General features: G+C 30.3%; 1 protein-coding gene across 7 annotated transcripts in view; it reads left to right on the forward strand.

Annotated features, from left to right (window-relative positions):
- The window catches only part of LOC132715005 (uncharacterized), a 77577-nt gene that overhangs the window by 21628 nt on the left and 41749 nt on the right, over positions 1 to 14200 (forward strand). For 3 of the 7 annotated variants that reach the window (XM_060697978.1, XM_060697972.1, XM_060697974.1), the window contains one exon: positions 415 to 971. The exons of the other annotated variants lie outside the window; for them this stretch is intronic. In XM_060697978.1, coding sequence (XP_060553961.1) covers positions 415 to 607 — 193 coding nt within the window. In that variant the 3' untranslated portion in view covers positions 608 to 971. Of the gene's footprint in view, positions 1 to 414; positions 972 to 14200 lie in introns of those variants that run through there. 7 annotated transcript variants of the gene reach the window in all.

Raw genomic sequence — 14200 nt, forward strand, 5'->3', positions numbered from 1 at the left:
TTATCATTCAAATAGCCCATCTTTTATAAACAGTTGGTCGCTTTGGCTTAAGGGTAAAATATTAAGAAAAGAAAAAGAATTATAATGTTATATAAAGACATTATGTATTATTGAATATGATAATATTTTCATTATCTAAATTGATAACAAATTTAAGCTGTCAAGCTGAAATATATCAACAAATGCTATTTCAGGGCCAATATGCATGAAGATACATATATAATGGTTTCTTTTTCATTAGCTTGGTAGTGTCTTTTAATATGCAAAAAAGAAAATTGAATCAAGAAAACAATCTGCTTTAATCATCTTGGATTCGCTGCTTGTCGAATATCTTGACAGTTGGCTTTTTAATCAGTTAATTAAAATAATTAGCAAGCAGATGTTTGTTTCTTAGAATTTGGCTTACTTTTGCAGGAATATAGTTCCTCTAGAAGAAATGTCGCTTGGACCATCAAAGATGAAGTTCTGGTACCGTAAAGACAGTAACGTTAGCATTGTTGAACATCATTTAGGAAAGAATCAGGGGAAAAGGCCGTCTGCGGCAGAATATTACTCAGATGACGATGTATTTCCCCACCCTACAAAGGAAAGGACATCAAACTGGTAAAAAATATACCTACAACTAGAGGGAAAGGAAAGTGTATTGTATGTTACAAACGAGGTACCGGAAATATATGTCGGCAGTTTGTTGATAAAACAGGAAAATACATCTGTGAACACATTCTACATGCGCACAAAGTTCTGTGAATATACTTTGCACTGAGTTCAGGGTGTTTTCTTCATAAACACTATGTTTAGTTCACATGAAGAATCAAATATTAATTATTATTTATTTGACGGAATTTTCTATATTTCGACATAATTAGGAGAAACCTCAACATATTGTCAATGTAATCAGGTGTGTTTTACTGTATCATGTTGTATAATACTGATTTTGTACCTGTACCATCTTTTGATGTTGTTGCATTTTGGTAATTTTGTACAGTTTTAGAATAGTGTATGGACTTCGTTGTTTACATTTTGCTACTTTTATGACAAATAATTTTTACAATCAGTGCTACTTTCTTCTGGTAATAAGCATCTAACATGCTCTAAAACCATTATATATACGTTATAAAACACATCTTTGCGCTTTTTAGAGGAGGAAAGTAAAGTTTACTCGTTTTTAAGTCATGATGTACTTTTCAGGTTTATTCTTCTACTATTTAATCCAGATAATGCGTTGGTTATATTAAAGTCAGGTTTAAGAAAACATTACATTGTCAATGTCGTTTGCTTTCGTTTTAGGGAGTATACCAAATATAAAATGTTTATGTACAAAATAATGATGTTAGCTGTATTGTTGTATGTTTGTATACCCTTTAAACGATGTTGAAATGACACTGTATTTACAATTCATCCGCGCAAATGAAAATTTCGGAAAGACATTTTTAAAATTAACATACAATGTAATTGGCACATTTTTCGTTAAGAAAATGCAATCTTTCTAATTAGTGCAAATCAAGATTCTTTTTACGGTAGGATATTTTCTCCTATCGACGCATGCAAAAATGGTTCTCCAGTATTTTGAGAATAATGTTGAAAGTTAGACATATTACTAGCTACGTCCAAACATACATGTTCATGTTTTATATCGTTTAGCTACCTACCATGCAGGGTTTCACATTCACATTTTTAAGTAAATGTATTTTATTGTGAGTTAAAATAAAAACAACACATAAGAATGATACTGTCTTGTCTAACTTGAATGCACTCATTTACATGTTTCAAAAAGTGTGCTTCATTTTTAGAATACTTTAAATATTTATGCGCTTATTTTCTAAAAAATGTCTGGTTTTACATATTCAAGTTAAGATTGATTGTAAAATTATTTACATACAAGTGTTGTGAATAGAAATCAAAAACAATATGTGACAATAGCAAAAAAGCTTACGAAATAAATTAAATACATTACATTTTCGGTTGATTCAAAGGGGAACATAATTTTTATGTAAATTTAAGTTTGATATTAACCAATCTTTAGAGATAATAATGAACTGTTATTGTGTTGTTTTCACATTACTTTGTGAATAATGTTTACCAATGGAAATGAAACCTATTACATTGCTATATATAACCGAAGTATTTTGCAAAGAGTGTAATAATAAATTATTATTCAATTTAACTGTAACTTCATTTATTTTAATTACCAACAAAAGTATATTTTAGTTGTCATAATCATTATCACTGATTATCCGAAATAACATTGTAAGTTTGTTCACCATCTGAAATTTTAATTTAGAAATCTAACATTTATTTAACTATTGAAAGTTCATGTAACTTATTATTGCCAAGATCTTTGTAATTATCAATTATATTCTTGTTCCACACTGCTTAATCAGTTATATATTCAATATATACATGATACCTCTTATATTTTTGTATATTATACTTTTGGTTTTGTAACCAATTCTTATGTTGTCTTAAATGTTTGATTATCTGCCTTTTTACAAAAACTTTTTTGTTTAAAATAGAAGAGATTTATTTATAATTATTTTCTTTCATGTAAGTTTTCTTTTTAAATTTTAGTTGCTTTTTTCTTTAAAGGTGTAATATCTTTTTAGTGTTATTACCTTTTATCTTGTTATCGATCATTTAAAGATATTTGGTTGAAATACAACGACTTTACTAAAAAATAATGTTGTCTTGATTTTTCAGATTATTAAAAGTGCCATATATTTTCGTTCTCTTGCATATTATATTACGTACATATTAATGAAAAACTAGATCATGAAAGGTCTCGATGTCAGTCTACAGCAATATATGGAACAATATAAACAATGCCGTTATTTTAAAAAAATATTTAAAATTTTAATAGTATTTACCAAGGTTGCAGTGTTTAGATATGAACAGGCAAATGCATTTTTGCAACAGCCGCCTACTTATACATTTTCCACGTTCATAACATCGATAATGTTTTTTTTTTGGCCACCTTCAGTCAAACAGAATACAACATTGAATTTACCTTCATTTGTAATTTTATCAGGCATTTCAGTGTTAATGTTTTCATTTTCAGCATGAAAAGACATATATCTAGTTAGGAATCACCAAAATTGACCATTCTATCAGTTCCTATTTCAAATGATTTCTAGTTATTTTCAGACTTATCAATCCTTGGCTTAGAAATCGTTTTGATTTCATTAATTTCTTTTCTCTTCTCAGTGACATTAGTATCATGTACGTCAACACATCATTCATTTCCTTTACTGGTATTAAAGTCTTATTTAATTTGTCCCTGATTAAAACGGATAGATTTTCAATCTGAAATGGTCTCGCAGTGACTCAACAGGGGCTTGTAGTGTTGTTGATTTTGTCAACATTATTTCGTGGTTTCCTATGTCTTGCAAAATGGGTCAGTAACCACTGACAAGTTAAAAAGATCAAATGCCCCACTTATTGAAATTTTAAACACCTTTATCCTGTTAAATTTAAAATTTTTTTAAAAATTTAAAAATTTGGGTTTTTCAAATGTCATTTATCCGCCATAAGCTTTTGGGAACCTTGGGGTTACGGAAAAACACCTTTTTCCACCTAAAAAAGAAAAACAAAAAGGTGAAAATTTAAAAAAAGGTTTGGGCGAAAAAAATTTTACTTGCCAAATAGGATGAGGGAAAAAAGTATTGTGTTTCATTCCCGGGGGTGAGCTGAATAGCTGATGAGATTTACAGTGTTTTCTGATTAAAATTTCCCAAAATTAGGGGTTTTGTAAAAAAAAAAATAAAAAAAGATTTTCACCTAAATAAAAGTTGATAAAAAATACATTTTTGTTATTTTTAAATTTTTAATAAATGCATAAATTTAAAATGATACTGCCCTTATTTTTTACATTATTTTAAATAAAAATAAATTTACATGTTATATTATATTCCTAACGTATATGCTGTTCTTCAGAATAAAAATTTTGTAGTACAAGTTTCCGGTGTAAAACATAACAAAACAGTGTTTACGATACATTTTTAGTATATCGTTGGTTTGAACTCATTTGACGAAAGCCGCAAATGCAACGCAGAATTATTTGAAGTTCTACTTTAAAATAGATAAATACAGAATCCCTAAAGACAGCCCAACACGACAAAATTGAAAATGTTGCAGGCTCGGTTTGATTGAGCCTATTCATGGACAGTACTGGAAAGTGCAAGTTACCGTCCACGCCCCCTAGCACCGACTTAAGCAGAATTCAACATTTAAACATGAAATAGTAAAATTTTGAATTTAGTAACATCCGCAGATGTGTTCATACGGCGGTTATCATGGAACCATTTCAATGTGACAATACTTCCGATTTGCCATTCCATGAAAAAAGCGGCTCGTTGGTCCCCAAGTAAAAAAGCAGGCCTGTGTGCCCTAAACGAAAACAATGGCCCGGAATAATTTTAAAATGGAATTTTGAAAGGGGGATCAGAGGTTATGAAGGGCCTGCATTTTCACCAGATTTAAGACGTCAAAAGGACAAATTTAAAAAGCAGGAAACAATATCCTTTAAGGGTTGATTCAAACATTATTCAAGACGAATTATTGGAACACCCAACTAGGAAAATGCCGAAAAGTTTAAACTGAAAAAATACCACTAGGCCACAACAATAATGTTCATGCTGAAACGATCTTCAAGGATTTCGAAAATATAAACATCATTGATTAAATGTACGGGGAGACTTTTTACAGCCGCCATTCGGTTAAACGTAAAATAATTTTGAGGTCGTTAAATAATTGTTTATTGCTTCAAGTATATATAATTACAAATATAAAAGACTTCAAAACTAACAGGAAAGTGACATCAAGTCCTAAGTTTAGCTACTGTCCTTGTATAAAGTAAGCTTATTGTATTGCAAGGCCGGCTCCTGCTTGAAATGCTGTCATAAGTAGATGATTAAACCTCTTTCCGGGATTGAGATAAGCAAAGGTATAATGTGTTATTTCATGCATTTTTGTTTTGACGGTATCGCACCTGATACAATTGTTTATATTCATTCATACGAAAATTGCAAAATGACTTATATGTCACATTAGCCAAGTCTTAAAGTTACGGACTATACTACCCCGCACGTGTTACATAATCCACCCGTAACATAAATGGTTCAATAAACGTGCATTATCAAAGAAAACATCATTATTTACCTTATTTATTATGCCTTATGTTTATAATCGACGTATTACATTACACGTAAGATGCCAGGTTAAAAGAGGATCTCAAAAATGCCTTAATTATACCCTCTTTGAATTTCAATATTAGTTAGGTCTATATCTCGTAGATAAAGATCAGAGTCGGATAATCATCTAACCTTTTTTTAAAAAATGCTTTATTGTTTCCCACATCTTAAACAATTCAACGACACATTTCTTTATCACCCAATAAAACAATAAGGGATTAACATAATGAACAAATTTGTTTATCAATGAAATATTATGAAATTTCAAAAACATATATATATCTATACTAAGTTGTAACAAATAGGTAAAAATAATTGCATCAAAGTACAATGTGGTCACGATTTAAACGGAATTAACGTCGTTTTAAATAAAACGGGAATGTTAAAAATGCGATTGAATATATATGTAATTTGTTTCATTTTGTCGATTCTTTTAACAGGTAAATATCTATTTTGCATGTTTCCTGTTTAAAATATTCTATAATTGAATGTAACTTTACGAACATTTTAAGTTATAATTACATTTATGAGCATAAAATATTGCAATATTACATTATCACAAATAAAATAATGATTTTTAAAATTAAAGACATTTTATATTCAGTTTTTTCAATTATACGAAATTAGTTTAAATATTGAGTTTGGTATTTTCCTCACACCAAAAAAAAAAACAAAAACAAAAACAAAACACACACACGCACACGCACGCACGCACTCACACGCACACACACTTGCACGCACGCACACATCAACAACAATAAACAACAATTAAACAACAACGTAAATGGAGGAATGTAATATATACAGTTACATTCCTCCATTTACGGGGCATCGGTCTATTCAAGACCATACTTGTGGGGTGTATATTTAATGTGGGGCATACATAAGGCCTCGCAACTCTAGCATGTTTAAAATGACGTATAGGGGTGTAGGCTACCCTTCTAAAATAGTGTCCGTAAGCCGGTTTTAATAGTTAATGATATATGCACCACAAATGTATATATTTTTAATGGGGTTTTATGTTTCTTGTCAATATGTTTTCACCTATTGTAAAATTAAATATAGTGTTGATATATATAACTTAGTACCCCTTAGTTCTGTTGTTTGGAAATGTTCATTATATGCCTACATATATGATATATATATCATTAAAAAAAACAAGTTTATATCCTTTTATGGTCGTATCAGAAGACATTGGAAAAGATGTTTAATTGCTATCGTACTGAAATTATATTGATAAAAGAAGTTCACTTAAAATAAAATTCAAAGATAATTTATTAAGAAGGTTATAAATGGTTCATGGACAGTCTCCTTTGGTGACAACAAACCTCAGTTTTGTTTTATCTGATACGAACAACTATTTTACCGATTACTTATTAACCCGTTATAGCGTTCATATTTTAACCATTTTTTTCAGATGCGACTGCTGAATATAATGATTCCCAATCTAGGAGACTTTACAGGTAATTCATACATGTTCTTCTCTTCAAGTAAATATTTTTTCCAAGTATGTATGGTTATCCATCGTTTAGTCCTGCTTAGGCACTGCTCAACTTACATTTTGTGACCAGAACAAAGTAAGCATGTAAAGCTAAGCTTAGCTTTAAGCTAAGAAGCTTTCAAAGTTTGAATGAAAAACATCGTTCGTGCCATTCTATGAAAACTGACGTATGATCCTCAAATAAAATAATGTGTAAGTATGCTGTAAATAAGAAAATAACGGCAGATCTAAATAAAATGGAAATCAGAAAGGGGATAACAGGATATAACACAGCCAAGTTAGTGTTTAAGATATGTGCACCATTTGTAAATTTGAATTAAACAAAAAGTTCCTCTTGCCATAATGCATAAAAAGTAATTTTGGAGCTTAATTTAAAAAATCGAGAGTGAAAAAAAAATAATGATAATATTCAGATAAATTGCATTGATGAATAGTTAACACGGGTATATAATACTATAACATTTCAAATGTAAAGAGTCACTGTGGCAATATTGACTTTGGATCTCTCTGTAATAATAACGTGTAAATGATATTCATATGGTATAAGTAATGTTTACTTACTACTGGCAACACATCGATTTGATAAGACATAGAATTATTATTTCGTAGATTGTGGCCCTATAACTAAACGCTTAGCAAATGGGGTTATCGAACTTCTAGAACCAACTAGAACAACCTTTGGAGCATTAGCTGCCGTACGTTGTAACAGCGGGTTTGAGGCACTGCCGTTAATAATCAGTTGCACTACATCCGGGGAATGGAGTGACGCATCCTGTGAACCAATAGGTAAACGAAGTATAACAGAAACTCAAAGATTATAATCACTTACCGTAGACAATAAAAAATAAACTTTTACAACATTTACGAAGATCTATATTAAATATAAATAAATAAAAAAATAAAAATTGAAACAAAATCAATAATATGAAAACAGTCTCCTAAATAGATACAACAAGAAATATTAAATATTTTCAGTCAATTTTAATCTGAATTAAAAATCTAAAATAAAAAAGTTTAAAAAGTGCATTTCTGTTTCTGAATATATCTTTCCAAGATATTTAAATTCGATCATTCTTTTGATACAAGTAAATGAAGTGTAAGAACTGTTACAAAGTGCATTAATGAACGGAACGAACATATAACTTGTCAACGACATTTATTATTTTGCTTACTCATACGCATAGTTAAAGTATGTTATTTCTCACTATTAAAGATTGCGGAGATCCACCAACTGTTCATCATGGAACAGTTACGCTAATAGACAACTTGAATACATCATATAAGGCAGAGGCCACACTTGTGTGTGAAAAGGGATATCAAGCATCTTCAGGAAGATTACAATGTGACGAAACTTGGTTACTGGAATCCATAACGTGCACTCTTAATTGGTAAGATAATTTATGGTATTATATTTGCGATTCCTTAATTATAATTGATTAGATAGAGGGATTTTTTAACTGTTTCGGATACAAAACTGTACATGATTTTTTATGAACAAATGCTTATACATGTTTGTAAACCACTTTTATTTAGCAAAACTACAATTTCTGTGCAGGGTTTAAAGTCGATCTGAAATTTTCACCCTTGAAATGCATGGCAAAAAAATTTTTTTAATACAATTTTTCCCGAATAATTTCATATATGAAATATCATATATGCTAAAAATAACCCCGAATTTGTTAGATTGTGGTCCAGTGAAAAAATTTAACTAATGGAGAGGTTGTGTTTAATTGATCCAAATGAAAAATACAACGGTTGGAGCTATAGCAACTGTTTCGTTGTGATGAAGGATAGAACCATTCCTATACAAAAACGCACTGTTTCCCGGTGATTGGGAAAAAGCCCTCGGGGGGATCCAATTGGTATGATTTTTAAATTTAAAATTGTTTCATTTTTCAAACAAAAAAAATTTAAGGATTGTGCTAAAAATTTTACTTTTATATGAAAATGTAAAATCATATTAAAAACAGTTCTTTTTTAAAAAAAATATTAATTACATACTTAAATAAGCCATTTTGCGTGACATTTGTAGTATTTTATTTAATTTGTTGATAAAATAAACTGATATATAATATATGAATTTTTTATACCATGTACCTTGAAACTCACTCAATATTTTAGGTTGCTAAATTGAAATACATACAATGTTAATATAAAATGGCATTATTTTGTGTAAATTCTAGCACATATAAACATCTTTAAATCTTTAAAACTTATTATTTCAGATTGTGGAGATCCGCCAAATATTGAAAATGGGGCAGTAACTCTAAATGACCCTTCGAATACCTCACTCGCAGCAGAGGCTATGCTTACATGCAGCCCAGGCTATAATGCATCATTAACAACTTTATATTGTGGTATGGATGGAAACTGGGACAATGCAACATGTAGTTTAGCAGGTAACGTCTTCCTGTTTTATAAAATAAAATTATACACAGTTTACCAAACTTAAATCAGACAATAGTTTAGTCTTAACATGCAGTAAATATCATTGATAAACATTCATAAACATTAAAAGAAGTAAACTAGTTATTTTTTAAACATACAAGTATTAAGATATAACATTACTGGATTTTATATAATATTTCATATTGTTGTATTGTTCGAATTTATCTCAAATGTGTCTATTGAACTACATAACCTTTCGTCTGTCATCGGTATCGGTGTAATCATTTAAACATCTATATATGATTCAAACAATTGACAATATGGACATTGTTAAAAAGCAAGGCAAAGTTTGACTTGGTGTTTCCTTCAAACGATTTTGCTAAATACTCAACTTAATCATCAACGCATTTAAAAACAATAAATATCCAAAATTGATATCTGTAAAGTCAATGTAAATTTGAAAATATTGCAGGGTTAATTTAGAAGTAGATTGTAATTAGTTTTAACTGCCTGATAGAGACTCCTTCTCAAAAGAAAATTGTTTTCATGATTATACATATTGTTTATGATGTAAAATCACTTTGTTAAATAATGTTAACCAACCTTTTAAGATTGTGGTGTCGTACCAGAAATTGAAGACGGCATTATTGTTCTTATTGACAACTCTACAATTGGTTCAAAGGCAAATGTTACATGTGATGCAGGCTTCACACCTGATAAATCTTACATAACATGCAGACCCCCGGGAAACTGGGATGAAAATGTTACGTGTACAAGAACTGGTATATCTTAACACACTACAGTATTCATTGCAAAATTCATAAAATTATAATTAAATGAGATAGAAATGATGATCATGGTATAAATACCCCTAAGGGTATTCGACCTTACTGTGTGTGTTTATGACAAAGTTAATGAAAAAAGCACAATGCCTCCCTCACACCGTGACACAGGCCTATGCAGTATTTAATTGTCAACACTAGACCTCTATAAGTATTGGAGTCAATGACCTTGAAAATGCAGCCAAATACGACAAATCTTATTGGTAATTTTTAACAGCTGTCACAGAGCACTGGACAGTTGATGTTGCTGGTATAAAAATCTAGAAATGGCATTTTCCTAACGGACAATGACAACAAAATCTGATAATCAGTAATGAAATCTGATAAATTAAATATCTTAGGAGAATTAAAAAAACAAAACAATTTGTATTCTAAACCTTATCAGATAAATATTTAAATTAAAATGCATGTAGAAATTAATGATAGTCTTAAAAAGCTGTTGATCACCTTTCATCTTGTTATCCGCTAGGTAAAAATTATCAATATTTCTGTATATTTTGTTCCTTTCAAGCAAACCAGGTTTTTGTCAGTAGAGTTATTATGTGAATACATAATCCAAGTGTTGTTTTGTCCAATTTGGGTTAGATACTGTCAAAATAGATTTATGAATAAAACTGGGATATATTTTTCCATATTCTGATTGTAACTTTGTTTGTTTGTTTTTTTTTCATTTTCTCTAAATAACAGCTATTGATCCCTTTTCAATAATAACTAGTAAATCATGTTAATATTATGATACTTACATGAAGTTTTAAAACGTCCTTCGAAATTTGATATTTTTCAAGAATGTAATGTTGCCAAGTTACCAGCAATCGCAAATGGTGAAGCCATCCCGAATATTGATAGTAACAAGGTGACATTCTCTGCTGTCAATGTTAGTTGTCACCATGATTATGCAGCAACGTCTCCAGTGGTAACGTGTCAAGATGATGGTCAATGGCAAGATAACGTTTCCTGCGTTTTCTATGGCAAGTGCGCTAACGATATCCTGTTATTTAGTCTGCATTGTTATAGACTCGTGTAAGATGTAAAGTATGATTGAATTGTAATTCAGATATTTCGCAACATTTAATAATTGATGCCATTTTTGTATTTTCTGATCGCAAGATCAGTAAATACATAGCTAACATCCACGGTCTAACACAAATTTTCCTAACAGACCTAACAACGCAAAGTAGTTCTCACTCAGAATTGCTTAAAAACCAGCAATTTAAAATAAAGAATAATTTTTAATGTATGCATTTAACGAATTACAGTGCATTAAAATTTTAAAGTAGTCAATAGAAATATGAGGTTACAATCACAAATTTCGCGGATGAATATCTTTTTTACCCAATGAAAAATGTTCGGCTATTTCCGTAAAGCTTAATCAATAAAAATGCTATTTTTAGCTATGTCGATTACCGAATACTCCAGAGCGTAGTACACATAAATCTGACTGTCGAGTAGTGGAATATATACATGTCGTACTGTTTTGGCGAGAAGATTTTCGCTAAATTATTTTCATCAGTATTAAGCAACAGGTTTATAGTGAAGAAAATACCTCGAAATTAGTAAGGATTACAAACACGGAATGGAAATTCTCAATTTAGAATTACAATGTATTAATTATTTTTTTATTATTCAAGCTACATATGTATTACTTCACCGTGGTGCAGAGGTAGCGCGATCGTTTAGGGTGTGAGAGGGCCAAGGTTCAAATCCTTGTCGAGGCAACTTTTTTTTTTGAAGTGTCTTTTTTAAGGAAGTAGCCACGATATGCAAGGATAAAGTATGGCTGTCATAAAAAATGAAAATGATTTTTTGATGCAACTCTAGTCATGCAAAATTCCATATGTATCAATCTCAAACTGTTATAGACGCAGTCGCTGCGTAAGATTAATTATAGTATATAAAAATAGTCTTATATAGGAAAATACATACAGATAGTCAGTATGATTTAGATTGCAAAGATCAGAAAATACCACAGAGGTTGCAGCCCTTTGATTTCCTTTAGGAAAGAAACTCTTAGAATAGTAAATATTGACTGTCCTTGGGGTTATCTTAGATATCTTCCATCTTTGATGAGTAATAAATCAAGTCTACTAATCCAAATGAAAACGTACTAGAAAGAAATTTACATAAGTCTTTGACTTTCTTGTCAATCTTGTTTTATATAATCTTGTTGTTTCATAATTCTATTTGTTTGTATCATATGAAATGAGTACTGTTTAAACCAAATAAAAAGTAATAATACAATGTATACATTCTAATGAATGATAAATAGAGGTAAGACAAGTAAAGGTTTGATTTTTAAAGATCTTAGTGTCCTCTTCAAAATGAATTTTCCAAATCTTGAAAGGAATATGGTAAAAAGCACAATATAATCGCAAGACGACAAAGATGCATAGATATCAAGAAAGGTTTTGACAATTGATTTCAAAAATCGGAAAGGTTGTACCGAACGTTTATTAAGGGTCATAATGATTTATCCATAAATTATAATTATATTCAGAATAAATGCTTCAAATATGTGGATATGTGTTGCAGTACATTTATTATATTATCTTTGTTTTCAGATCTAGGTGGCGTTACAATAGAAACAGGCCAGGAAATACGTAATGAGCAACACATGGGGTATTTTAAATGTGCATTTACTATTGCCGATGGTCTGAAATACAGAATCAAATGGTAGGAAATTATAAACTTATTTATGTCATATCTGCAATGAAATTTAATTTATAATTTAATGTCCTTTACATCATTCGATGAAAGAAGTATTTATTGACGTTTTCATTACTCTTTATGGCTTTGTTACTTACTGTATACATAAAAAAGGTGAGCAAGAAAGACCAATTATGATATAAGAAGGTACATTTTTGTAGGTATGTGAACGGACTGGAGTTTTATGACACCGGGATGATAACGTCGACAGAGGTGTCATCATCTATGCTGACAGATGACATGTTTAGTAACGCAGTCGCGGGTTATATTCCATTTTCAGAATTTTTTAACTTACAGGTAATTATTACAAGCTGCATATTCAAATAATAAAGAAAATCTAATGAAAGAAATTTCCTTAAACAAAACAAAGAAAAAACTATTTTAAATACAGTTTTCACAACTGTTTTTGTGGACATGAAAATGCAGCATTATATGTAACCATGTACTGTCAATTCTTAGTACTTATTGCTATTGCTTATTGATGAAAAGCTAAATTAAATGTATTAAGTAAAAGGTTAAGAATAAATACCAATCAATAATTTAGTTCTATAAACTTTTTATTTCGATAAAATAAGTTAGCACTTAATACCATTTACCATCATTTTCTTAGTTTAAGAATGATATTGCAAATGTTAGAATTTCGTAACATACCAAGTTTCTTTTGCTATCAATTATTCATCTATTATAATTATTCGGAAGAATTCATTCTTTTTTGTCTAAAGGTAAAGTGTTCAGCAGCAGTTTATGATGGTGCTGGTGAAATGGAATATGAAAATAACACAAGTATAGAGCTGGCACCCTTACAAGTAATTTATTTCTTATCATTTAATTTATATCAAATTTACCAACCAAAGCTCTAATTCAAGTAATTTGTTTCTGTATCGATGACTCTAATATACATGTAACCGCTTACTTTATGACCCATACAAGTACAATATACGTTAAATCTTCTTTAGAGATACTTTTTGATTGTCTTAAGGAGGATCCATGGCCATACAATAATATTTTGCAATAGGCTATTTGCCATTAGTTTAATTTGGGAATTGCCACAATTAGGTCAGTGAAGCACTAGACTCAATGCAAAATAATATCACCATACATTTCGAACTAGATAAACATTTATGTATTTTCTTCAACATATTTTCTTCAAATATTAGAAATTGTTTCAATGTTACATTGTTTTCAATGTTAGGTTTCAACAAATAGTATAACAATGATGAGAGGGAAGGAAGCTACGTTCACTGTTTACCTCAATTTCCCCTTTGGCTGTTCCACTGACACGCCAGAATGTGCTCTTAGATTCATTGTCTACGATCCAAACGATTCCTATCACTGCTATGACTCATCTATAGCGGTTATACACAGCGACACTTGTGGCGGGAAAGTAGATGGCGCCACTCCAGCAACACTAAGCCATGTGTCAACAGCGAATACATTCACAAATATAACAATAACAACCAAAAATAATCGCTGGTACCGACTTCGTTGGAGATTCTTTCTCGTTTTAAAGCTAGTTGCTGTTGGAAATTCAAAGGCTTTATGGAATTCACCATCAACTAGTGTCTCAGTAAGATAAAATA

The sequence above is a fragment of the Ruditapes philippinarum genome, unplaced genomic scaffold, assembly GCF_026571515.1.
Source record: "Ruditapes philippinarum isolate M1 unplaced genomic scaffold, ASM2657151v2 ctg173_1_1_1_1, whole genome shotgun sequence".
NCBI classification, from domain to species: domain Eukaryota; kingdom Metazoa; phylum Mollusca; class Bivalvia; order Venerida; family Veneridae; genus Ruditapes; species Ruditapes philippinarum.